This window comes from Nicotiana attenuata, unplaced genomic scaffold (genome assembly GCF_001879085.1).
Source record: "Nicotiana attenuata strain UT unplaced genomic scaffold, NIATTr2, whole genome shotgun sequence".
Lineage (NCBI taxonomy): Eukaryota > Viridiplantae > Streptophyta > Magnoliopsida > Solanales > Solanaceae > Nicotiana > Nicotiana attenuata.
Window position 1 is genome coordinate 397981 of NW_017670561.1, and position 27653 is coordinate 425633.

At 36.3% G+C, this 27653-nt stretch overlaps 3 protein-coding genes across 4 annotated transcripts; all 3 read left to right on the forward strand.

Annotated features, from left to right (window-relative positions):
* Positions 1-4473: 4473 nt before the first annotated feature.
* LOC109240982 (uncharacterized sugar kinase slr0537) lies at positions 4474-9324 on the forward strand. Its single transcript, XM_019407676.1, has 5 exons — positions 4474-5138; positions 5925-6187; positions 6838-6955; positions 8065-8273; positions 8707-9324. The coding sequence occupies exons 1-5, from the start codon at positions 4716-4718 to the stop codon at positions 9158-9160; spliced, it is 1467 nt and encodes a 488-aa protein (XP_019263221.1). The 5' UTR covers positions 4474-4715; the 3' UTR covers positions 9161-9324.
* A 3499-nt stretch (positions 9325-12823) lies between these two features.
* On the forward strand, positions 12824-18781 carry LOC109240983 (pentatricopeptide repeat-containing protein At1g08070, chloroplastic-like). Of its 2 annotated transcripts, XM_019407678.1 has the most exons (5): positions 12824-15158; positions 15268-15400; positions 16896-16988; positions 17055-17138; positions 18569-18781. In XM_019407678.1, exon 1 carries the CDS (start codon positions 12899-12901, stop codon positions 14729-14731), a length of 1833 nt encoding a protein of 610 aa, XP_019263223.1. In that variant the 5' UTR covers positions 12824-12898; the 3' UTR covers positions 14732-15158; positions 15268-15400; positions 16896-16988; positions 17055-17138; positions 18569-18781. The 2 variants fall into 2 exon arrangements, with proteins under 2 accessions (XP_019263223.1, XP_019263222.1); XM_019407677.1 differs by having other exon boundaries at positions 17055-18781.
* Positions 18782-19929: 1148 nt separating this feature from the next.
* Positions 19930-27358, forward strand: LOC109240984 (zinc finger CCCH domain-containing protein 56-like). The gene is made up of 2 exons (XM_019407679.1): positions 19930-21531; positions 26739-27358. The coding sequence occupies exons 1-2, from the start codon at positions 20760-20762 to the stop codon at positions 27020-27022; spliced, it is 1056 nt and encodes a 351-aa protein (XP_019263224.1). The 5' UTR covers positions 19930-20759; the 3' UTR covers positions 27023-27358.
* Positions 27359-27653: the final 295 nt, after the last annotated feature.

Sequence of the window (27653 nt, forward strand, 5' to 3'; positions counted from 1 at the left end):
TGATATGTCCTCATTTATTACATACAGTTCAAAGATTAATACACAATCACATAGATATAAGTATGCAAAGAAATAGAAAATTTGCTTATCTTAAATAGCCAATGAGAACTGCAGACTTGAAGAGGTGGAGGGTGGGGGTGGGGTGGGGTGGGGGTCGGGGGTCGGGGAATTTAGGTTGAATACTTGAGACGGTGAGTATCGATGTAGGAGTTTTGTTCTAAAAAGAAATATTTTAAGGATAAAATAGTAAAAATCTTGGTCAAACTTAAAGTGTTTATAAGCTACAAATTCATAAGTTGGGGGTGACCAGCTTATGGCTTTTGGCTTATTTTTGACTTATAAGCACTTGGCTTATAAGCACTTTTAACTTTACCAAATGCGTAGATAAACCGAAAAATGCTTATAAGCTAGTTTGACCAGCTTATAAGCTTAGCCAAACACCTTCATAGTAAAAACTATCAAAGAATATAAATAAATTAGAAATGATTAACATAATAATGAAAATAAATAAATGGATATAAACATTATGAATGTTTAAATTGTGCTGTCATAATACATATATTGGAAATGATGACCTTAATCTATTTATTAGTACTTATGCAGATTTCAGAACGTAAAGTTATGTATTATATCAAACAACAATTTCTATAAATGAAGACAAAATATTGATAATAATATAGGTTTAAGGTGATGGCTTATAACGCTAATAACAAGTAATCTATCATGTTTGCCACAGTGTAGTGTGGTTCATATTGATTCGTAGTGATCACTAATCATGATAACTGTTTGACTTAATTCACACAGTACAATACCACTAGAAATGGCAAGAAGAGGAGAAAAAATATAGAAGATAACGTGTTATACCTTTCGGATGAAGAATTGCACTTAACTTTGGAGAAAGCTAGAGTCGTGCTGATAACGTATTAAGAAATGTAGCTCAAAATAACAATATAAAACAAGAAGATAAGTAATAGAATAAGAGAAGAAGAGATAAGTTTATTAATTTTCAAGTGTTCAAGTGTATTCCATATCACATTTCATGCCTCTATTTATACTATTACATAGAAGGTTACAAAATGATTGTCTTAAGCATGACATTAACAATTGAGATCATGGGGGAAGATCATGAGGAGGGGTAATGGAGGTGTGGGAGTTACAATCATAATAATGATGAGTAGTGAGAGGTTATTTACATCATCGGTGAAAGTAGTGGACATCCACATTTACTAAAGATTTTATAACACATTTTTCTTTTTTAAGCCCAAAAATACATTAAACTTGACCTATTATCGGAGTTAATATTTGAAATTAATGAGTTCGTGATTTTAGTACTTCTAATTAAATTTATAACGTATATATAATAAAATAATTATAAAACAATTTGTGCATATTAAGATAAAATAGCCATTGGATTCGACCGATCCAATAAGGCCGTATTCTAGCTCCACATTTATAATTACTCAATCTATTTTTTTATCTTAATGTGAGTTGGTTCACCGTACTATAATATATAATAACAATAACAACATACCCGATATCATCGCACACCGTGGGGTCTGGGGAGGGTAGTGTGTACGCAGACTTTACCGGTTTACCCTACCTTGTGAGGATAGAGAGGTTGTTTTCAATAGACCCTCGGCTCAGGAAAGCATAAGCACCGCATCAATGAAAATATAGACAAGAAGAGACAATACCAAAAAGGCATATAAAAGCAGAATAAAAACAACAAGACATTAAAGTGATCAACAATGAAAGAAAACAACGGTTAGCCATAAAAACCTACTACAAACAGAAAGCAAGACTGCGTGCCAATACTACTGTTATGAACACTCTAGACTACCTACTCTACTACCCTAAATCTCGACCTCCATACCTTCCTATCAAGCGTCATGTCCTCGGTCAGCTAAAGCTGCGCTATGTTTTGCCTAATCACCTCACCCCACCTCTTCTTTGGCCTACCTCTACCTCTTCGTAGGCCCTCCAATGTCAACCTCTCACACCTCCTCACCGGGGCGTCTGTGCTCCTCCTCCTCACATGACCAAACCACCTAAGTCGCATTTCCCGCATCTTGTCTTCAATAGGGGCCACACCCACCTTATCGCAAATAACCTCATTTCTGATCCTATCTAATCTGGTGTACCTGCACATCCATCTCAACATCCTCATCTCTGGTACCTTCATCTTCTGGGCATGAGCGATCTTGACTGGCCAACACTCAGCCCCATACAACATCGTTGGTCTGACTACCACTATGTAGAACTTACCCTTAAGTTTCGGTGGCACCTTCTTCTCACACAAAATACCGAAAGCGAGCCTTCATTTCATCCATCCCGCCCCAATACGTTGTGTGACATCTTCATAAATCTCCCCATCCCTCTGAATAATAGACCCAAGGTACTTAAAACTCCCTCTCCTAGGGATGACCTGCGAGTCCAGCCTTACCTCCCCTTCCCCTCATTGAGTCATGTCACCGAACTTACACTCCAAGCATTCTGTCTTGGTCCTGCTCAATTTGAAACCTTTAGATTCCAGGGTCTGCCTCCATACCTCTAATTATGCGTTCACACCATCTCGCGTCTCGTCAATCAATACAATATCATCTGCAAATAGCATGTACCACAGCACCTCTCCTTGGAAGTGGCGTGTCAGTACGTCCATCACCAGAGCAAACAAAAAAGGGTTGAGTGCCGACCCTGATGCAACCCCATCATAAGCGAAAAATAGTCTGAGTCCCCACCCACCGTCCTCACTCTGGTCTTTACTCCATCATACATGTCCTTAATCAACCTAACGTGGGCAACATGTACACCTCTAGCCTCCAAACATCTCCACAAAGCCTTCCTCAGAACTTTATCATACGCCTTTTCTAAGTCGATGAACACCATATGCAAGTCCTTATTTCTCTCCCTATACTGCTCCATCAATCTCCTAACAAGGTGAATGGCTTCTGTAATCGAACGCCCTGGCATAAATCAAACTGGTTCTCGAAAATAGATACACTCCTCCTCACCTTTAGCTCTACCACTCTCTCCCAGACTTTTGTAGTATGGCTAAGCAGCTTGATACCCCGATAGTTGTTGCAATTTTGGATATCACCCTTATTCTTGTATACACGAACCATCATACTCCACCTCCACTCTTCGGGCATCTTCTTCGTTCTAAAAATGACATTAAATGACCTAGTGGACCGCTCCAAGCCTGCCTTGCCCGCACTCTTCCAAAACTCTAGCGGAATTTCATCTGGCCCGGTCACTTTGCCCCTGCTCATCTTACGCATAACCCCTCAACTTCATCAACTCTAATCACCCTACAATACCCAAAGTCACAACAACTCCCGGAGAGCTCCAAATTACACAGTACAATGCTCTTGTCCCCCCTCCTTGTTTAAGAGACTATGGAAGTAGGTATGCCATTTTCGACGGATAAGCCCCTCATGCCTCATCCAGCAAAACTCTACCTTCTTCGTTCTTGATGCACTTCACTTGGTCCAATTCACACGCCTTCCTTTCTCGCACCTTGGCTAACCTGAACAACCTCTTATCCCCACCTCGGCCCCCGAGTTCCTCATACAAACGACTAAAAGTTGCAGTCTTGGCTGCCGTTACTGTTAGCGTTGCCTCTTTCTTAGCCAACTTATAATGCTCCCTATTCGCCCTTTTCTCCTCCTCGTCTACACTTTCCACTAGCTTCAAATATGCTGCTTTCTTGGTTTCCATTTTTTCTTGCACCTCTCCATTCCACCACCAGTCTCCCTTATAATCACTAGAGTAACCCTTTGATACCCCTAAAACCTTACTCGCGGCTTCCCGTATTGTTTTAAGGAAATTAATATAAATAATTAAGAAATAATGTCAAAAGAAAATTAGGGATTTATATGAAATTATCCCTAAATTCTTTTTGAGTTTTTGGTGTTTATTTTTTCAACTAATCTAACAATTCTTAAATGAGTTTTCTTGTTAATTCTTTTGGTGGGAATATTTAAATTTTCTTAAATATAGTAGGATGTTTCCTTTTTAGCATCTCTATCTTAATGACTAATTGCATTTTGTTAAAACTTGAAAGGAAAAATAAGAGTATTTGAAGGTGAACGTAAAACGTATTTGGAAGTTAAGTTGTGTTTGACAAAAAATACAATTTTGAGAGTGAAAATTATTACTTGAATATCACCTCTTACAAGTTTTCAAACAATTTTTTTTTTATTTTAAATTGAGGTTGAAATAATAGACGAGATTATACAAGAAACACTTATTTGAATTTCTTTTATCAAATATTTCAAATCTACGTACAAAAGTGCAGGTTAGATAGGGTAACTATGAAATATTGAAACATCATAATTATTTTATTCCTTGAAATCAATTTAATTACAAGGAAAATTTAAAAAAAAAAAAAAATGAAGAGCTCAACTGCAATATTTCAAATGACAAGAGAGGTAAGCGTTATATAGATAAACTTTGAGGTCCCAAAAGAGAAAATAATAGTCGGCTAGCTAATTGATGATAAAGGAGCGATACTCTGAATCCCACGTCCATAGGTGACCGGAGCCTGAGGTTCTGAGCGCAGCCAAAAACGTAGACGCAGGTCCTCTGTTCCTGCGGAGAACACGGCGAGCATTAAGATTTGAATGGAGTCTCTATCCTCGTACTAATAAACCAGAAATAGCGGTTTTCAGTTATTTCTATTCTTCAATTCACCCAAAAATAGAAATTAAAATAGGATGTCTTTCTCTCTCCTCTCCTTATCTTCTTCTTCATCTTCCACACTTACCAGACATATTCCCTCTTTTATCTCTACTACATCTTCACCGTCCGCTTTACTTTCCCTTTTAAGGAACCATTCAAATGTTACCTCTAACGCTAGAATTTTCGGTTCCAGCTCGTGTTCTTTCTTTTCTTCGTCTTGTTCTATGTCGACTGCCAATTATGTGGTTCCGAGGGCTTTTGCGTCTTCCTCTTATTCTTCCTTTTCGTCTGGAAATTCTGATGGGGAAAGCTCGAAGATTGTGTCGGGTGAAAATGATGAACAAGGGGCTGAGACTGACGATGAAGACCAAGTCTTGATTGTTGATGAGGAAGATGTTAATCTTTCCAGCTCTGCTCTTCCCCAAAAATGGGATGTATTAGGCCTTGGCCAAGCTATGGTAAATGCTCTTACACCCTTTTTCCTAGTGAATGTCAGTAGGAATATTTAGAGGATGCCTAGCTATTAGAACGTATGCTATTCTATATTTATACATTAAAAAGAGCTGTTTTTAATCCCTTTATGACAAACCATTGTTGCTGGACAATGGGATTAAAATCACACTATGTTGGTATTACTTTTTTTGGTAAAGAATCAGGAAAACAAGTTGGTATTTAAATTCCTATGGGTCTCTGGGGCTTAGCTCAATTGGCAAAGTTTGAGAGACTTGTGACTTAGTTCATAGGTTTGAGCTCCGAGCCACGCAAACGAAGTCTTGTATTTAAGTGGGTAAGGATAGGGGGGCTGGGCCCACCGTCCTTGAGTTTCAGAGACCGTGGTTGGTCCTAAGGGTTGGCTCCAGATGGATTTCTCAAGTCATTAAAAAAACGATATTGAAGGATGTTATGCATTTTACCCCTTACAGATAATCTTTTGCATTCACTTAGTTGCTGTCATTGTTGTTTATGACCACCCAAAAACACTGTAAGTGTATTTAAATTTGAGAATAGGTTAGATTTGTTTATAATCCTTTGGCTTCTTATTGTATCCCAAATCTTCTCTTTCCCGAGTCATGACTGGCAGTATGGCACTACAGTGGCCTATTGGCATTAACCTTTGCTGTATTACTTTATTTTACTTATCATTGCTCTCACCGAAGTTTCACAATTTGATACAGTAGGCTGATATATCTTAGTTATAGTACCAGCTTCTTTCATGTAATGATCTTCTTTGGCGATTTATATAGGTTGATTTTTCTGGCATGGTTGATGATGAATTTTTGGAGAAGCTTGGATTAGAGAAGGGTACAAGAAAGGTCATCAATCATGAGGAAAGGGGTAAAGTTCTGCGTGCAATGGACGGATGCAGCTACAAGGCCGCTGCCGGTGGATCACTTTCTAATAGCCTGGTTGCCTTGGCTAGGCTTGGTGGTCAGCCAATAGGTGGCCCTGCTTTGAATGTAGGCATGGCAGGTAGTATTGGAAGTGATCCATTGGGTGGATTTTACAGGTAAGGTTATCTCTTATAGCCTTTATCCCATTTTTGCCCTAGAGGGTTGGTGACTGTTACAAGTTCTGCTCTCTCGCGTCTCTCCCTTTTTTAAAAAGCCTACCCTTTAAACTCCCTATCTAGGAGCTCAACAGCCGCTTTTCCTGCTTTCTCCGTTCGTGACTTAAACCCCTATTATATGTTTGGAGGCAGAGGGCCCTTACCACTAGGCTATTCCTCTCCCCTCTCTTTTTTTTTTGGATGCTGCTGTCTGTTTGGTCTGTGCCGTTCCTGCCAGTTGTTAGTATAGATATAAATATGTGATGTGGACGCGTGTTGCCTTAAAATAATATGCATGGGGGAGTAAGAGATAATATTTAAAAATGGAGAGCAAGACTACTGTAAAAAATACGAATTACAACCTGTACGTGCCTCTGAGATCTCACTAGCTGAAGCCTGAAGGAACACAGTCTTCTGGTATTATGTAGGCTTAGAATTTTGAATGAATCTCCAGTTTCATGATTTATATAAGAGAAATACTAAATTATTCCACATCTAAATTGAGAGCTTAGGAGAGTCTGTTGTGCTGTGTCCAATGGACTTTTTTTTTTAAAATCCGAGTGCTTCAATTAGACTGACCACTGACCAGAGCTGTATCACTTTACATACAGATCCAAACTTCGACGAGCAAATGTGAACTTTTTGTCAGCACCAGTGAAGGATGGGACAACGGGAACTGTGATAGTCCTCACAACTCCAGATGCACAGCGAACCATGCTGGCGTACCAGGTTAGTAAATGCTCTGTAGTAACTCGCTCATGGCATTTTCTGCATATGAATGGCAGTTGGCTTGGTGCTGAGTGGATTAGAGTGATCCCATCCCAGACATATTGTAAACCCTATATTATACGTGCCATAGTTCCAAACCTCATTTCTTTGTTGAGATTGAAATCAAGTTAAAAGGTTAGGTATAATGCACGCAGGCCAAGTCAAGAAAAGGACTTCCTTACTTTTCATTCATAGTAGTCTTAATGACTAGTAGTTTGAAGCCTTAAGAAAGCGGTTTTTTTTCTTCGTCAAGCACAATTGGCATGCTTTCAACGGTTCAGTACCTATCTTCTCTAAAGTGGCTTTCGTCAGAGTGTTGCGTATACCTCCATCTATCTTTCTTCATATTTAGATGCAGTATGCTCAATTAGTACTGGGAGCTGATGGTCATGGTTTAAGCGAAACAGTTCATGATCAAAGCATAGAACCTTTTTCCTTTTTGTTTGTTTGTTTGTTTTGACATGTATCTTATAATACTTTACCTCAGGCAGAACCTTAGACTTCGCTATTTTGGCTAATACTATGATATGCAAGTACATGGCTTTAACCAATGTTTAGGAAATCTTTATATGACTCTGAGCTAGTTTGGTACTTCCTATGAAAAGAAGCAAATCAGAGGTGCCAGAAAAAGGGATGCATTTTCTTTTTAATGGAGTAGAGAAGATAATAGAATCTCCTCTTCCCTCCTCTCAGGGTCCTTCTCCTTTGTGGAACAAATAGTAGGTTATTGTGGCTCGGCAAGGACTTGTATGCCTTTCTCTTACTGCAAGTCGACAAAGACCATCTGTTTTTGCTACCTTTTGCTCTGCCATGCTACAGTCATATAGGCCTCATATGAACAAGATAAAATCATGGGCCTTACACAAACATGATAGACCATCTCTTTTCATTTCACGTACCTGAAAATTTTATTTTAAACAGCACAAAACACAACCTCCCCCCTTCCAGAAAGAAGGCTTGCCCACTGGTTCAATTGCATCCATGTGCTTTGCTTTCCACTTGTTTTAGTAAGTGTCCCTTCTGCAGAATGAGTTTTTAACTGCCTTTTTCTGCTCCTGTTGTGAGAGCAGGGTACGTCATCAAGGATAAACTTTGACCCGTGCTTGGCTGATGCAATTACTAAAACAAATATATTAGTTGTGGAAGGATACTTGTTTGAGCTTCCTGATACGGTCAGAACAATTTCGAAAGTCTGTGAAGAAGCCCGCAAGTGTGGAGCATTAGTTGCCATCACAGCATCAGATGTGTCCTGCATTGAGAGACATTATGATGATTACTGGTAAACCTCATTTTCTATCTTGCTTCTGCATAATAAAGCTGAAAATACCCCCTCCCCCCACCCCCCAAAAACCAAAATCAAGAAAAAAGCCCCACTCTAATAAAAGCAAAAGTATAAGGAAAGAGAAAATAAATCTTGATTAAAAAAAAAAGGAAAGAGAAAAAAGCTTGGAAACTGGATTTTGGTCAGTCTTTGGATCCTCTATGTGGAACGAGAAGTTCATGCAGATTCATGCTAGACCTTGCACATGACCATATTGATCATGCTAATTTAAAGTCTACTAGTGGCTAGCAGTTCACTGAAATTGTCATAAAACCTTTAGTCGGAAGACCAATATTTGTTGTTTAGACATGTAAATAGTGAACGCGAGTTTTGTTTCTTCTACTATTAGAATGTTGTTTATACTTATTATTCTCCACCATATTTTGGCCAGGGAAATCATGGCAAATTATGCAGATATAGTATTTGCTAACAGCGAAGAAGCCAGAGCTTTCTGTCACTTTTCATCAAAAGAAAGTCCCCTTTCTGCTACAAGGTACCTGAGCCATTTCGTCCCTTTAGTTTCCATCACAGATGGGCCTAAAGGTTCTTACATTGGTGTGAAAGGGGAAGCTATCTATATTCCTCCATCACCTTGTGTGCCCGTAGATACTTGTGGTGCAGGGGATGCTTATGCATCAGGTATTTTGTACGGAATATTGAGGGGTGTGTCTGATTTGAGAACCATGGGTTCCGTAGCAGCTAAGGTTGCATCTGTAGTGGTAGGGCAACAAGGTACTAGGCTTAGGGTACAAGATGCTGTTGGATTGGCGGAGTCATTTTCATCCCACTGCAGGGACTCAACCTTTTGGTCAGATGTAGGTTCCGATCAGATCTCCAGCTTGTAATACTCGAAAGGTGAACCCTGATATCAGTTTAGTGGTTATCGCATTAGTTTTATTCTCACATTCTTAGCTCTTGAGCTTTGTAAATTGATGATATTCATTGTAATTATTCGCGTCATTGGTTTAATGGATTCAGTAAAAGATTTAAGGACTTTGAATTTGCTTCAGTTTTGCATATCTTTTCTGGAACATGTATGTATGTCCGCAGATCGACCTCCACAATGGTTGGGATCATATATCATGGTATTATCTAGTGATATACTATCAATCTGATTTATATATTAGTTAATCCTTACTACATTGATCCCCGATATTCATCAGATTTTGGGCACTGTCTGGGAATGTTAGATGAACTTTCTGTCCCAAAGCCTAATTTGTAATAGCCAGGTGAGTCAAATGTATTCATGTACATCTTACATATCTTAAGTTTTTGCAATGGCCAAGAAAGTAAAAAAGTTTCAGGCAGTACATCAGCTTTCCACATTTGTGAGGTGATGTCTAGATTCTAAGCAGGGAGTGAACTGGGAACTTACCCATTGATAAAAGTGAACTCAGTTACTTGGTACGTGTTGATGGTGGAAGGTGATAGGTATCCCATGGGATTGGTTGAGGTGCGCGCAAGCTGATCCAGACACCACGGTTATAAAAAAAATAATACAAGAGGACTCGTTAGGAAAACCAACAATATCAGATGTGAGTTGATAAATAATGTTACTACGACTTTTGCGTAAAGGAATACTTGCAAGTAAAGTGAGAAATTCAAAAATAGCCAGATTTACAAGTGGTCGTTTAAAAATAGTCCAGTTTCAAAAGTAATCGAAATTTAGCCACTTTTCATGTAAAGAAAAATCTGAGCGAAAACACTGTTCAATACCCGAAAAATACGCCAACTCCAGCATAAGTATACTTGAACTCCAGCATATTATATTGGAGTTTCAGGATAAGTATGTTGGAACTCCAGCATAATATGATGGAGTTCCAGCATAAGTACACTAGAACTCCAGCATAATATTCTGGAGTTCCCAGCAAAGTATACCGGTCCAGTATAATATACTGGAAGTTCATACACAAGTGCTCGAATCTCCAGTATATTATGCTGGAACTCTCCGTGTGTTGGAGTTCCAACATAATATGCTGGAAGTTCATACACAAGTGCACCGAACTCCAGTATATTATGCTGGACCGGTCTCTGTTGCAGCAAAATAGTGGCTATTTTTTATTGACTTGGTAAACGTTGGCTATTTTTGAATAACCAATCCGAAAATTGGCTAGACCGTACTATTTTTACGCAAATAAAGCAGGTGGATATTATACTGAGCCAAGTTAATTCTTTTGCTATTTTCCTAATTAGTACTCCCTCCGGTCCAAAATAAGTGATTTTTTGGATGTTTTCACACAGATTAAGAAATCCACCTCTTAACATTAATTAGCAATGGAATTGACCATATTAACCTTTACTATCTTACATAAACACTCCTAACACATATTCCAATACTATTTACTCCAAGGACAATGTAGGGAAAAAATAATTAATTCATTCTTGAAATCTGGAAAAATCACTTATTTTGGACCACAAGAAAAAGGCCAAAAAGTCACTTATACGTAACAAAAGAAAAACACATTTTTTACTGGTTACAAATTAAATGTCACGTTTCTGGAAGAAAGATACAAGATCGCAAATCGTTTAGTTTAACTGACTAGATTAAGTGTGTTGCAAGAAATAAATGTGGGAAAGATTATATAGTTTCGCCCAACCATTTGGGAGACGTATGTAAACTAAAACATAAGGTTTCACAATATCATTCTACGTAATCTAACATATTACATATGTGATGAATGCTACGCAATTAATTATTGCACTTAAATCAATCTTGAAAAAGAGTGAGGGAGACTTTAATAATTTCACAATCGTAGGAGAGAGTTTAGGCAGTTAAAATACATATTACCGAAAATGCTTTTTGCAACTAATCATTATACGTAAACAAATCAAGAAAAAAAGTAAGGGAGACTTCAACAATGTTGCGAGCCATAGAGTAGGCTATGTAATTAGGACAAATGTTATTTGCAATTAATAATCCTACATAGTAAATAAATCAACAAAAACTGAGGGAAACTTCAATAATTCAACAAAAACTGAGGGAACTTCAATAATTCAATCATACTCCCTCCGGTCTCCGGTTCATATTATTTTGTTATGTTTTCCTTTTGCATGTCCCTTAACAAAATATTAAATATAAGATAATTTGACTAAATTGTACTCATTTTTTCTTTGATCTCAATTTAATACTACTCTTAATTTTACCACATTTATCTCTCTTCACATTTATGATAATAAGGGTAAAGGTGAAATAATTAAATTAAATATATCTTGATTTTTTTTAAATGACCAATTATTTTTAGTAATCATGACAAATAAAATAGACGGGAGGGAGCAAGTACTTTCACTATCTTTATTTCCCCATTTTCCTGCATTTGCTTTCTTATTTTGGGGATTTTCTCTTTGAGCAATAGCTGGTTAAGTTTTTGTTATTTTTTTTTTGTCCTTTTTTTTTTGTGTGAAAATAGCATGGGCTAACCAGTTTTCGAACTAGTAATGAAAAATAGCCGGGAAACTTACACAAATGTCCCAAATAAATCTCAACTTACCAACCTCTAGCCATTAATCATAGACTTACCAAAACTAGCCAATAAAAAACCAAATAATAGGGATCTTTCTCTCAAAGAATCACATGCAAAAATCACCTTCTATATTTTTAAGCATGATTAGCAACACTAGATACAAGACAGAAAGGAAATTTTATGGATGAGGTAGCAAATAAGGTGATGAAATACAAAAAATATATACAATATTCCAAAAATTTAAACAAAAAAGGAACTTTTTCAATCGGTATAGTTGAAATTCATTGAAAATAAATAGATAAGTCAATATAAACAATTTGAGGAATATTGGAGGTGATTTGAACTGGTTTTGTATCAAAATTCGTAATTAAATCGAGTTCAAAAAAGTCTTCTGCGACACATGTATCACTCATGTATCTCACGCACATGTATACATGGATATACATGTGATACACAATAGATACAAATATGATACATATGTGATACACAAATGATACACAGTGTGATACACATATCATTTTTTTCATGTTCATCAGTTTTTATCGAATTTTCAATTCAAACCACCTCAAAACTTAACCAAATCATTCCAAAACGGAGATTCAAGCTCCTTAAGTTGTGCCCAATCTATTCTAATAACACCCACTCAAAACAAAGCAAAAGTTTGATATTTTTTTGCTACAAATAGCTAATTGGCTAATTTGGCTAATATTAGTAATATTTTATCAATTGACCAATTTTTGTAATGAGCTACCTATAAATGGACATAGTTGGTAATTTCTCAAAATAGCCAGCGTTTGCAAAGTCATTAAAAAATAGTCACTATTTTAGCAGAAATACAAAAAGTTCCAGCATAATATGCTGGATTATGGAGCTTCTGTATATAAATTTCCAGCATATTATATTGGAATCAAGCACAAAAATTTCACATATAAACAATTTGATCTCAAGTACATTATGCTGAAATTTTTCGAAAATTTAAGGATATTTTTCAAATTTGATGAAAAAATGGCTAAAGTTTGGTTATTGTTTGAACTGCTACTATTTCTGATTTTTTCCCTTTGCCCTTGTCTCTTTTGAGTGATTTGAGTAAGGCATAGTTAAGCATACGCCATAGCACACACCATGCAATTCATCAAATCCAAGTCCATAGCTCAATCTTGCTTCAACTTCACACGCTCATTCTCCGATTTTTCATCTCTCTCCAATCTCTTACAAGGACGCATTCCCCATAATCACCTTCTACAAATCCACGCTCGGGTTTTCCGTATTGGTGCTCACCAAGATAACCTCATTGCCACTCGCCTTATTGGTCAATACCCTTCAAATATTTCCCTCCGTGTACTTGACGGCCAGTTAAAAAAACCCAATCTTTTCCCCTTCAACGCCATTATCAGGGTTCTTAGTGAAGAGGGAAATTTCGCTGACGCATTCTTGGTTTTTAACAAGTTAAGATATTACTCCCTTTTGCCTAATCAGTTGACCTTTTCATTCATTCTTAAAGCTTGTTCTCGTTCTGGGAATTCATATTATGTTCAACAGGTTCATTCCCTTGTTCTAAAGTTGCGTCTTGGTGATGACCCATCTGTCTGTAAAGGGTTGTTAAGTGTTTATGCTAGGAGTTTGAGAGAGTTGCATTCTGCGCGTAAGCTATTTGATGAAATGCCTGAGAAGGATGTTGTTTCTTGGACTTGTTTGATTTCTGGGTATGCCAAGTTGGGTTTGTCTGAGGAAGCTTTATGTCATTTTTTATCTATGGTAAAGAAGAGCTTGATTCCTGTAAATGATACTATGATTAGTGTGTTATCTGCATGTTCAAAACTTGATATGTCAAATATTGAGAAATGGATTGGGAACTTTTTGTATGATTTAGGAAGTTCTGGACGTGACTCGGTTAGCATTGTTCTTGTTTACTTGTATGGAAAGTGGGGAAAGGTTGATAAGAGTAGGGAAATATTTGAACAGATTTCTGGTGATGGGAAGAGAAGTGTGCTTCCATGGAATGCTATGATAGGCGCATATGTTCAGAATGGCTGTGCTCTGGAGGGTTTAAGTCTTTTCCAGTTGATGATGGAGCTTAATTGTTGTTGCCCCAATCATGTGACAATGGTTAATGTGCTTTCAGCTTGTGCTCAAATTGGTAATTTGTACCTTGGTTTGTGGGTTCATGAGTACATGAAAGGTAGTAGGCAAAAAGGGGTTTTACTTTCAAATGCAAATCTTGCAACTGCTTTGATAGATATGTACTCCAAATGTGGGAGTTTAGAGAAAGCAGGAGATGTTTTTGACCAATTGGTTGTAAAAGATGTTGTTTCATTCAATGCTATGATCATGGGTCTTGCAATAAATGGTAAAGGCATGGAGGCGTTAAAACTTTTCTCGCAAATGCTTGAGCTTAATTTGCGTCCGAATGCTAGAACATTCCTTGGTTTGCTATGTGCTTGCAGTCACTCAGGTTTGACAGCTGAAGGCCGTCAGATATTTAAGGAAATGAGCCAATGTTTTTGTATTGCTCCTAGATTGGAACATTATGCTAGTTATATTGATCTCCTCGCTCGAGTAGGTTATGTTGAGGAAGCACTTCAAGTTGCTACCTCAATGCCTTTTAAACCCAATAATTTTGTGTGGGGAGCTTTACTTGGTGGCTGCATGCTGCATAACAGATTGGAACTAGCCCAAATTATTTCCTCCATTCTTGTTGAGATGGACCCTGACAATTCTGCTGGCTATGTGATGTTGTCCAATACATATGCCAGTGATCAACGCTGGAGCGCTATTTCACGACTGAGGTTGTCAATGAAGGAAAAGGGAGTAGCAAAGGTGCCAGGATGTAGTTGGATTAACATTGCCGGAGTAGTGCATGAATTTATGGTTGGGTCCTCCTCACATCCTCAGAATGAAAGCATGCATAGCATATTGCAGGTGTTACTGAAGGAGATGAAGCTAGCAAGTTTTTAGACAACTCACAAGCATATTCTCGTTCAGGAGTTACTATGAGAAGCACGCTCTTTCCACCATATGGGTTTGCAGACATAAAGAATGGGCCCGGTGGGATAGAGCTGCATTAAAGATCTCTGTTGTTTGGGAAGGATATGTGGTCTCTCTGGAAGACACTAGGCTAGTGGATACTGTCGTTTGGTTTCATAGGGCTATCTATTTGCAGCATTGACTGTCACGATATTCTCTTGGAAATAACTCTTCCACTACATCATTGCATCTCTTTTTAGCAGCAGCTAGTCCCAATAAATGTGGTAGAGCCTTTGTCTTCAGCTGATGCATGATTCTGCTGTGTGATCCTTCAATTTTGTTTCCCCGATACAACAATGGAGTTATTTCTGGACTTCATATGGCTGCCTTCATGCACTTTTTCGACCAGTAACATCAGGTATATTTTCAATTTATTTTCCAGTGGGATTGTTTTTAACTTCAATTTATAGACTTTGACCGATGCTTGGCTGATGCAATTACTAAAATAAATATATTGGTTGTGGAAGGATACTTGTTTGGGCTTCCTGATACAGTCAGAACAATTTTGAAAGTCTAGGAAGAAGCCCGCACATGTGGAGCATTAGTTGCCATCACAGCATCAGATGTGTCCTACATTGAGAGACATTATGATGATTACTGGTAAAACCTTGTTTTCTATCTTGCATCTGCATGATAAAGGACCCCCCCACCCCCGACCCCCCCCCCCCGGTACCTGAGGTGAAAATCTCATGTGCGGTTCTGTAGAGTGGCGATAAGGGTGACTTATCTGTCAGCTTTTCCACTATCACCCCAAAAAAACCAAACTCTGCCTTACATCAAGTTGCAAGAGAACGATTAACCCCTTCTTTTGTCCGTCCACGAGGCTGTAAAAAGAGAGAAAGGGGCGGTTATCTAGCAGGAGTTGTTGCGGTTGTAACACACACACAAGGAAACAAACCCACTCTAGTAAAGCAAAAGCAGAAGAAAAGAGAAAAAAACATGGAAAACTGGGTTTAGCTCAGTATTTGATCGTCAATGTGGAAATTGAAGTCCATGCGGATTCATGCTATGTCTTGCATAGGACTATATTGATCAGGCTAAGTCTACTAGTGGTTAGCAGTCCGCTGAAATTATCATAAAAACTGAAGTCAGAAACCAAAATTTGTTGTTTGGACATGTACATAGTGATCCTGAATTTTGTTTCTTCTAGTATTCCAGTGTTGTTTATCCTTAGTATATATCACATTTTTCGGCCAGGGAATCATGGCAAATTATGCAGATATAGTATTTGCTAACAGCGAAGAAGTAAGAGCTTTCTGTCATTTTTCATCAAATGAAAGTCCCCTTTCTGCTACAAGGTACCTGAGCCATTTTGTCCCTTTAGTTTCCGTCACAGATGGGCCTAAAGGTTCTTACGTTGTGAAGGGGGAAGCTATCTATATTCCTCTGTCACCATGCGTGCCTGTAGATACTTGTGGTGCGGGGAACGCTTATGCATCAGCTATTTGTTCGGAATATTGAGGGTAGGCTGCTTACATCACACCCCTTCCTCAGACCCTGCATGAACGCGGGATGCTTTGTGCACCGGGCTGCCCTTTTATTTATTTATTGAGGGTTGTGTCTGATTTGAAAACCGTGGGTTTCATAGCAGCTAAGGTTGCATCCGCAGTGGTAGGGCAACAAGGTACTAGGCTTAAGATATTGGGTTGGCAGAGTCATTTTCATCCCACTGCAGGGACTCAACCTTTTGGTCAGATATAGGTTCCGATCAGATCTCCAGCTTGTAATACCCGAAAGGCGAGCTCTGACATCGGTTTAGCGCTTATCAATTAGGTTTTTCTCTCACAATCTTAGCTCTTGATCTTTCTACATTGATATTCTTTGTAATTATTCAAGTCATTGGTTTAATGGATTTAGCAAAAAATTTAAGGACTTTGAATTTGCTTCAGTTTTGCATTTCTTTTCTGAAACATGTATGCAGATCGACCTCCACAATGGTTGGGTCATATATCATAGTACTATCTCATGATATACTTTCAGTATGCTAATCTCATTTTCCAGTCACAAAGCACATAAATTTGAGTCGCACAATAAAATGTGTAATGTCATCCTTAGATTAATAGCATATATGATTATTAGTTAATCCTTACTGCAGAGCATTTTCTACTCGATATTCATCAGATTTTGGGAACTGTCGAGGAATGGTAGATGAACTTTCTGTCTCAAAGCCTAATCTGTTCTAGCCAAGGTGAGTCAATTGTGTTCTTGTACATCTTAATTATCTCAGTAGAAATAATAAGCTCATTTTTTTCAGAGGCCAAGCAAGTAAATGAGTTTGGGGCAGTATTTCAGCTTCCACATTTGTGAGGTGAATCTAGATTCTAACCAACCATTTCAGGTATGAGTTGATAAATAATGTTACTAAGACTTTTGCGTAAAGGAAATCATGCAAATAAAGCAGGTGGATATTATAATGAGCCAAGTTAATTCTCTTGCTATTTTTTTAAATTAGTACGTCACCATAAAAGGCAAAAGAAAAGACATGCAATAGATAAACACTTTTGTAACTGGTTATGAATTTAATGTCATGTTTCTGACTTAATACGTCAGCAGAAGAAAGTTACAAGATGCATAATGTAAACATTAAGTATATGTTTTGACCCTCAAAAATAATATTTTTTGCTTAGAAAAAGAATGAAGATAATTTTTAGTCATCTTTAAGTGTTAATCGTTTGGTTTATCTAACAAGATTGATAGCTTGTTTGGCTAAGCTTCTCCATAGCCAAAAGTAGTTTTTTATTTTTTTTTATTTTTCTTGTAACTTGTCGTGTTTGGCCAAGTTTTTTGGGGAAGAAAGTGCTTTTGAGTAGAAATAAAAGCAGTTTTGGAGAAGCAAAAAGAATTAGGTCAAGCTTCCGGGAGGTCAAAAGTATTTTTTTCTCCCAAAAAAGTACATTTTTTTAACTGTTTGGCTAAGACGGAGAAGTACTTTTGGCCAGCAGCAGTAGTTTTTCTGCTTTTGGGAAGAAGCACAAAATTCTAACTTCTTCCAATAAGCAGAAGATTAATTTATTCAAGTCAAACTTACTGATTTAAGCCTTTTCTTTTCTTTTTTGTTTCTGATTTCTACCATTCTTTTAAAATTAGAGATATCAAATATATGAATATATTGTAACTCTTTTTTGACTTTTCTTGTTTTTGGTTTTCTCTTTGTGTAATGTCTTGTAGCTTTTCAAATTATTTTTTTCTTTTTTCACATTAAAGCAAAGTATCTACATCCTTCTTTGGATTATCAATTCTCTTCCTACAAATAAACATTTATAATTTTTTCTGTTACAGGCTATTAATTCCCGAATATTTAAAACAATTATCAAATCTATTGTGAAAATTACCTACAAATAGGTAATAAATTTACAATTGCATCGCATAATTTATATCTATATATTATTAAAAGAAGAAGAAAAAGCCTCCACATTAAACCAAGTGGCAGTCTCACAATATGTCACTTGGCAATTTAGAACAAAGTTAGTTAGGTTAGGTAATAATTAGTTTTTTTTTTTGGATTAGATTTTAAATAAAGTTAAATTATGTATGATGTGCTGTTAATAATTAGTTACTCTTTTTGAATTTGAATTTAAACATACTTTTTTTTTTACTAGAACAATATTTTATATATATTTAATTTCTATTTTACGCTCAATGTCCTCTTTCAAGTTTGACACTTAGAATTATTTGTTATAACTACTATGGCTATACATAATTTCATCTGAAGATATTCTTCTACTGATAAGGAATTCAACTATTATGCCAATGAAAATATTACTGCAGATACAGAGGAAGAATATGGGCCTTCTGGTATTCCTTTAGAAATGCAAGACAAGTCTTTTACTAGTATAAGAGGCGTTGTGTGATAGAATTAAGGATGAAATTATTGAGAAATATTATCATGTGCGAGTGGCTTTGCTTATTATTTCATGTTGGATTATCAATATATAGTAATTTGTGGAATATACTTCTAATTCATACTGAGTGATGACAATAAGTAATTATACTAGATAATATTATATGCTTTGGTATAACTATATATGTTATATTGATTTATATATTTAATATGTATATTTACTTTATGTTTTATATTTTAGTTTAATAAAATAAAAATAATAAAGTCTCTTACGATAAATATTTAATTTTATTTTTCTCTTTAAAATAATTATAAGACCTTGGTATTATCTTTTTTGGTAATTTGACACTCAAAAACACTTTAGAAAAATTGGCCAAACACGATTTGTTTACCAAATGTTGCAAAAAGTCCTTAAATGAATTGGCCAAACACAAATTATTTTTTTTTTCAAAAACTTTTGGTAAAAGCATTGTTAAAAAAAAGTACTTTTCAAAATAAGTAGCTTTTGACAACTTGGCAAAACGGGCTCTTAGCGTCTTCCAAAGGCACTTTTAAAAAAGTATTTTCGAGAAAATTACAGTTAAAAATATTTTTTAAAAGCTTGACCAAACAGTAATTGCTGCTTATAAGTGCTTTATAAATTAATTAGTTAAACATAAAATGTTTCTCAAAATCACTTATTAAAATAAGCTGATATTTAAAGCTCAGCCAAACAAGCTGTAAGTCTGTTGCAAGAAAAAATGTGGGGAAGATTACTAATAGACGTGACAAATGCTATTGCAACGAGTAGGCTATGTAATTAAGACCAAATGTTATTATTATAACATTTTTTATTTGGCAAGAGGGGAAATTCGCAGCCGTTACAACCTTTGCCACAGCCTATGCCCTTTGGGAGAGCATTCTGTGGCGAGCACTTTATGCGCACCGGGTAAATCGCACTAGGCAAGCCTTGTGCGACAGGCTCAACCCAGAAAGCATTGAGGGGGGAATCGATCCCAAACCAACTGGGAAACCAAATGTTATTTACAACTAATGATCCTACATAAATTAATCGACAAAAGATTGAGGGATACTTCAATAATTCCGTCAACAACAAGGAGACTTTTGCAATTAAAAAAGACACCACAAAATATAAATCCTCATTAATCATTATAAATAATTAAGCAAATCAAGAAATCTAATATTTCATCAATTATAAGAGAGGATTATACAATTAGAAAAAAAAATGTTTTTTTGGCAATAATAACTGTTCATAAATAAGAAGAGAGAAAAGTGAGGGGGGAAATTATAATTTTGTCCACCATATGTAATAAAGGCAAGCAAATGTGAGGAAGAGCTGTTGCAATTAATGCTTCTAAAATATCTAGTTCGGACCACCGCGCCAAACACCGTACCTGAAATGTTTTAAGGACACGGTGGAGAAATCTCTCTTGTCCACAGTGATAAATAACATCGCTCTTCGGAGAGATTAAGGAGTTAGTATCAAATAACTGTCAGTCAATAACCACTCCTCTCACTCTTGCGGTTGTTGTAAATTTAGTGTGAGATTTGTTTCCTCATCTGAAGTTGCTTCAACTATTTCTTTCCTTTACTAGTAATTGTTTTTTTTTGGGATACCGCTTTCTTTCACTATCTTTATTTCCTCATTTTCCTGTATTTGCTTTCTTATTTTGGGGGTTTTCTGGGTTCGCTTTCTTTAGGGTTTTTGAATTGACATTCTCTTTGAGCACTAGCTGGTTAAGTTTCTGTTGCTTTTATCTATGTTTTTTTGTCCTTTTTCTTTGAGTGATTTGAATTAGGGCATCAAGCTTGGTGAAAAGTCGAATTTACCGAAGGTGTTCTTTTCCTTTGAGCACGTATTTTGATGGGTCTAGAGCTCATTAAGTAAAAAGATCCAATTTTTAACGTTCTCCCTCTTGTTTTTAATAAAAAATGTTCCTGTTTTTAAGTGGTTATTCCCCTCTTTGTACTCTTAGTCCTGTTTTTACCTCTTTTGGGTAATTTATTCGGATAGGTATAATCTGGAAGAGTGTATATCTTGTTGTTCTTTTTGTATGTCAAATCCCTCCATTTTATATGTTTTTTTGGTGGTTTTAAGCATGTTGGGTCTGTTTCTTCATGGATTTCATGGGAGAAGCTAGTTTTGCTGGAGGGAATATGATCCCCGATAGCACTTCTAATGGTAGTGGCTTTGACAATTGGGGTCCTGGTTTTTCTGACCAGGCTGTCTGGGCTACTGAGGATGATTATAGAGATTGGAACACAGGCCCCTCCTCCGAAACCCCTTCCAGTTCCAATCGATCTGGGAGTGAGCCTCCCCACAAGAAGTCACGGAGCTCGCAGGGGGCAGATTCACATGTTACTAGTCGCTCCAAAGCAATTGGAAAGATGTTCTTCAAAACTAAATTGTGTTGCAAGTTCCGCGCTGGGGTGTGCCCTTATATTAATAATTGTAACTTTGCTCATGGTATAGAAGAGCTGCGCAAGCCGCCTCCTAATTGGCAAGAGATAGTTGCTGAACATGAAAGTGAGCACGGAGGAGGAGGAGGAGTTATGTTGGAATTTAGAGAAGAGCACCAGATACCAACTGTGAGTTCTCCTGAGTTGCGTATTGAGACACAAAGGTCCTTTAAAGGGAGGCATTGCAAGAAGTTCTACACTGAAGAAGGATGTCCTTATGGAGATACTTGCACTTTCCTTCACGATGAACAGTCTCGAGCTAGAGAGAGTGTTGCAATAAGTGTGACTCCCACTGTTGGTGGATTTGGTAATAATGCTGCTGGAGCAAACCTGAAGCCTTCAAACTGGAAGACAAGAATTTGTAATAAGTGGGAGACCACTGGTTATTGCCCTTTTGGCAGCAAGTGTCATTTTGCTCATGGAGCAGCAGGTATGAATGCATCTTTTGCTTATTTTGTTGGTATAGGAGTTGTGATTTTACTGTATAGAGAGAGTTCTGTAAGTTGATGCTTGTCGATTTCTATTTCTCTCTGGATATTAATATGCTTGGTTAAATTGTGGTTTGGTGTAAAATGCTCATCACACAAGATGTGTCATAATGTTAAGATGGATTTGTGGTTATACAAGTTTAGACAAGATTATGAATAATCACATAAAAAATGTACAAGTAGCACATATAGATGATAAATCGAGGGAAAGTCGTTCTTGATTTCTTAAAAAAGAAAAAAATAAGAGGGAGAAAAAGTCAGTTGGCATGGTTTAGCCATGTTTTTTGTAGGCCTATGTTGCTCGGATACAAGTAAGTATATCCCTTACGAGTGCGGATATCTCATACGAGTGTGGATTTAGAGGTTAGGATTCGTCATGGTCTAAATTTTAACATATGGGGTTATGGATCTAGGTGCAGAGATAAGTGATGGAATTCATCTGAAAATAATTCAAAACTAAAATAGAGCTACGAGAATATTCTGTGGAAAACTTGCATGCAGCTTGTATAGTGTAGTAATTCTGTCTTTTATTAGTTCTCAAGTTGTGGGCAGTTAGACCGCCTAGACACACTCGAAGATTGCGGGATTTCTTCATTCTCCCATAATTTACACAATATAGTAGTAAACTAGATATTAAAATATAATTCATGTAATTAAAAAAATTAGACATAAAGCGATTTTTTTTTACTTTTGATCCAAGAATCATGTGACTATTGATCTTACTCCATGTTTGTCTTTGGTAATTAAAAATGAATAAAGTACTCCTTATGTGACGTAGTTTTATTCGTCAGCGAGTTTAAGAAAGAAAGACTTGCAATTTTTGGTCTTAAACATGTCATAATATTTGTGTGGCTACAAGACCGTTGAAACGTGTGCGTTAAATATGCTATAACATTTGTATGCCTATGGAAGCTTCTATTGAGGGGCTGTTTGGTTACAGGATTGGGAGGGTTGTCCCACTATAAAATTTGGGATTATAATATTCCAGTGTTTGATTGTAGGTGTTAGCTTGTATCGAAATCATGGGATTATCCATCCCATATAGGTATATGGTGGGATTATCTATCCTAGTTATTATCCTGGTTATGATCTAGGGATAACCTGGTTTTGAACCAAACAACCTCTTAGGTAAAATTAGAAGTTTATAGTTAAGTTGTTTCCAAATATAGAAAGATGTCATTCTTTTTTAAACAAAATATTAAGGAAATAGTGTCACATAAAATGGAATAGAGGGAGTATGTAACTTGTAATGTAAATGTAAAAATAAGACAACTTAAAGAAAGTAAATTTGAAATCTTAAAATATAAGATTTATGTTGTCATAAACAGAGGCACATGTGTTTCAACACTTGGTTATTCAAAAACCAGTTAAGTACATAACCACCAAACCAAATTAGAATTTCAATATCCACCAATATCCACCAAGAACAATGAACATTTGGACATACCTAATAAAAAACTGACAAGCATATTCAAATTAGACACTTGGTAGCCTACTAGCTTTTACTCATAGCTTTCTTCCTCTATCTCTTCAACTACCTGCAAATCTTCATATTCTTCTCCAAAGACTACTGTTGCTAAATTCTAATTAGGGTTCATCTGTTGGTAGTTCAATTAAATTATTAGCAGTTTTGTCGATGTCAAAACAATTGCCACCTAAATCAACATCAAAATGAAAATGAATAGAAATATTAGAAGGTTATGGAAAAAGGAAAACCACTTATCATGCTTAATAAATTACTAAAGAAAATATCAAATCAAGGAAATAGACACATACCCAAATACCAATACTTGTTTGGACCACTTCTATATTGTTCCTTTTTGCGAGAGATCAAGCGTAAATTATAATGCATAAGAAGTAAATCTTCGTTTCTTAAAATAGTTAATTAATTTCTTGTGAATCAATAAATAAGTGATTCAATTCCTTTCACAACAAGATGATGAAGCTGGCTGCGAATGTAACTCATAAGCCAAGCTTTGCAAAAGTGGAGCAGAGGCAATATGATTTGCGCACCAAAAAGAGGCTCTTCAGACATCATAGCCGCAATCACATGAAGCTTTCTAAAATATCACACCCAGTACATAATGCTCCAAGGTACTTGATTCAATTCATTTGAATTTTAATGTGTCTTTGTAAGAATTTGATCCTATTCAATAAAATTCTCGATCTTCATTAGGAGCATATCTCCGATTCCATTGCTTTCACATTGAATCCATGATTCTGATAGTACTTTGGAACCAATGAATATGTCATGCAATGTAAAGTTATATTACTCTTATTCCGCCTAACCACAAGTGTTTCTTGAATTGTGTCAAAAAAATCCGAATGCCTAGTAATGAGATTCTTCCCCTCATGCTCAAAGATAATTATCTTCACTTTCTCAATCATTGTGTCCCACATGTCATAAATAAGTTGCAACTTTGGGCAAACAACAACAACAATAACAACCCAGTATAATCCCACAAGTGGGATCTGGCGTGGGTAGTGTGTACGCAAACCTTACCCTACCCTGCGGAGTAGAGAGGTTGTTTCCGATAGATCCTCAACACAAGAAGAGAAAAAAAGACAATAGAATAGTGACAGCAACAGAAGCAATAAAGAAGCAACTTTGGGCAATCAAAGTTGGACATTTTTAAGCATGGATACAATTGGTTTCATAAACTTCAAAAAGTAGTTAATACTATCTCACCATTCATTATAACAGATTTTTTTTCAAGTGTTTTAGCTACAAATCTTTTATCTCCCTTATAACATTTCATTCATCATCCATTACCATTTTTAATGAATTCACTGCACGCGTTACCATAACAATATATGTAGCGAATGTTTTTCAATAACTTGCAATAAACACAAATATGAATGCAGCATGCACTATGTCATGATTCACTACAAAAAATTTCAGATTACTCACTTCACCAATCAAATCCTTTATCTCTCTTATAAAGCTTCCATTCATCATCCATCACTATTAAGAAACATGTGTCAACCGTCTGAATTACCTTTGTAAACTGCAATGGATATTAGATTTGATTAGTTAACTGAACAGTCTGAAGAATTTTGTGTTGAATCATGACATGATACATACTTTTTTTTTACACATGCTTTGTTCCCCTAAAAGCATTCAAATGTGTTTATTGCTAGTTGCTGAGACAAATTTGCTTCACATATTGTTATGGAGACTCGTGCTCACAAAGTGATATCATATGGATGATGAATGGAAGCATTATAACTAGATAAAGGAGTTTTAGCTAAAGCACGTGAAATAAAATCTCGTATAATAAATGGTGAGATAGCAATGGCTACTTTTTGAAGTTTATGAGACCAATTGTATCAATGTTTATAGGTGTCGACCTTTGATTGTTCAAAGTTGCATCTTATTTATGATATGTGGGATACGATGATTGAGAAAATGAAGATACTTATCTTTGAGCCCGAGGGGAAGGATCTCATTACCTTTTAGTCAGACTTTTTTAATACAATTCAAGAAATACTTGTGGTTGGATGGAACAATAATACTACTTTGCATTGTATGGCATATTCATTGGCTTTAAAGTATTATAATGGATTCAAGTTGAAAGCAATGGAATCCGGAGAGTTGCTCCTAATGAAGATAGAGAATTTCATTGAATAAGATCAAATGCTTTCAAAGACACTTTAAAAATTCAAATGAATTGAAGCAGTTATCTCGGAGCATCTTGTAGCGAGAGTGATTATCTTAATGAGTTTCATGTGATTGGGGCGATGATGTATGAGAGGTCTTTTTCTTAGTGTGCAAATCATTGTGTCTTGGCTCCACTTTTGCAAAGCTTGGCTTACAAGTTGCATTCACAACTAGATTCGTCCTTTTGTTGTGAAAGGAATTGGAGCACTTATTCATTGATTCACAAGTAATAAATTAACTATTTTAAGAAATGCAGATTTAGTTTTTATGCATAGTTATTTACGCTTGATCTCTCGCAAAAAAAAGGAACAATATATATAGTGATCCAAGCAAGTTTTCGAATCTGGGAATGCCTCTATTTCCATCAGTACTTTTATAACCCTAAGTTGGTTAACAATGTGTTCACTGAATAAATAAATGGTATAAATTCCGCTGTAACAGGCAGGAATTTTCTGTTAATGGCAGTAATTCTTTATACCTTAGGTTACTGTTTAGTGCTCTCTATAGAGTATCTCATGTCCTACGGCAATAATTTATGCGCAGATTTATTCAGTAAAAATTAAATAGGAACTTGTGTTGTTAGTGTTGAGTGACTTTAGTTAGAACAGGGTGCTGTCTGAAGAAGAGTTGGAATAGTTTTTGGAATTTTAGTCCTTTTCTTATCTGGATATTAAATTTTAGATAGGGAAGTATAAATTTGAGAGAGGTCGGTGCAAAAGGAAAGCAGAGAATGTAGTTTCGGCATTCCATGTCGAGGAGAACAGAATGTGCTTTAATAGTGAACGTGGCCCCTCATTCTTAAATATATGCTAGTCACTTTTGCATAGTTCTCATACTGTAATAGCTTTGGGTGTTATTACCTGTTCTTTCCCACTGGAATTGGTTGTGGTGGTCTGCCTGGATTGCAAAACTAAATTAGAGAATGTAGTTTCACAGTTACTAAATCAGATGCCAATTTAAATGAAAAATGTACTGTAATAAGATACATACATATAGTGTGTAATAGGAAGAGGGTTTTGGTATGTCATTTATAAATTACATACTCTGCCACTAGACTTGCGGCGCTGAAAGAACCGTATGAGTTATGAAGACCAAGAAGCAGTTGATTGTTGACTCAACTTGTTGTACTTGGAACTGGTTATGATTTTCTTTCGTTGAAAAAAAAAATGGCTATGATTTCACAGTAGTGAGATCATAGGTTAATACTCATAAATGTCCTGTATAAACTTATTGTTTATTGTCAGAGAATTCTGCATCTGTACAACCTACATCACCAGAGCTTAATACTCATAAATGTCCTGCCAATTTGAACTCTTCTTCTCAAATTTATTTGGTTTCTGGACTTGATATTCGTTGAAAAAGACGTCATCAATATTACCCCCTTCCCCCACCCACCCCCCCACCCCAAAAAAAAAATGGCTATAGCTTTGGGTTCTGGACTTTACACTATATTCTATTTGGATATTTAATCTGATGCTAATTGAGCAGAGTTGCACAAGTATGGTGGAGGACTGATGGAGACTGAAGGCAAAGATCCTCTGTCTACTCCTCCAGACTTAAGGCAGGGAGGGGGTTCTTTAAAAACAACAGAAAGTACAGTGCCCTCAACAATTTCAGCACCTCACACAGATGTTTACCATTTGGGGCCGGGCATTCAAGTGCAAAGGTCCTCTGGCATAGTCCAGAGAGCTGGCCATAGGGTCATTCAGAAATGGAAAGGGCCAGATAAAATTAGTAAGATATATGGTGACTGGATTGATGACATCGAGTGAGGAAGTCGTGTTTGCTAACAACTTATCTATTTATGAAGATACTCTGTAGGCAGGCATAGACGTGCTCTCGACTAATAGGCATACGAAGGAATTTGAGTTCTTTTGTATTTCTTTGAACTGTAACAAGGGCAGGCCTAATGCTGTTTTAGAGCTACAAACAAATACAGCTGCTTGTCAGCATGTATTGTCTAATATCTATGTATTCTAATATCCCTGTTTGGGAGAAAAGGAGGAGCAAAGTCTCTGTTGTAGTTCATCCTCTTGAATTTAATTATGTGATTTGCATTGCCTAATGAAATAATAACTAGTAGTCGTACCGGCGCGATGCGCGATCAATATTAAAAAACATATTAATTGAATTAAATTATGATCGGGCTTGTTTGATCCTATTAGACTGTATTGCTTTAATAAATTTCAATTGTTATCTTATTTGTTAATACGATATACCCAATAATAAAATCTCTATTAAATTAAAGATACTTGTATGGTCGGCGAATAACTATTTTGTTTTATTTTGCTTTATTACATTATCCATTGTTTAGTATTATCACATTGTTAATAGAAATTTTTATAGGTATATTACTTTGTTTACTATTTTTGTCTGCTCGCTTTCTTTTTGTAATATAAGAGA

Excerpts from the sequence above, each read along its gene's own strand:
- LOC109240982 (XM_019407676.1), top strand. The coding sequence starts at position 4,716 with ATGTCTTTCTCTCTCCTCTCCTTATCTTCTTCTTCATCTTCCACACTT. Across the intron at positions 5,139-5,924 it reads TAGGCCTTGGCCAAGCTATG|GTTGATTTTTCTGGCATGGT; the intron begins GTAAATGCTCTT and ends CGATTTATATAG. Across the intron at positions 6,188-6,837 it reads CCATTGGGTGGATTTTACAG|ATCCAAACTTCGACGAGCAA; the intron begins GTAAGGTTATCT and ends CTTTACATACAG.
- LOC109240983 (XM_019407677.1), top strand. The coding sequence starts at position 12,899 with ATGCAATTCATCAAATCCAAGTCCATAGCTCAATCTTGCTTCAACTTC.
- LOC109240984 (XM_019407679.1), top strand. The coding sequence starts at position 20,760 with ATGGATTTCATGGGAGAAGCTAGTTTTGCTGGAGGGAATATGATCCCC. Across the intron at positions 21,532-26,738 it reads TTTTGCTCATGGAGCAGCAG|AGTTGCACAAGTATGGTGGA; the intron begins GTATGAATGCAT and ends CTAATTGAGCAG.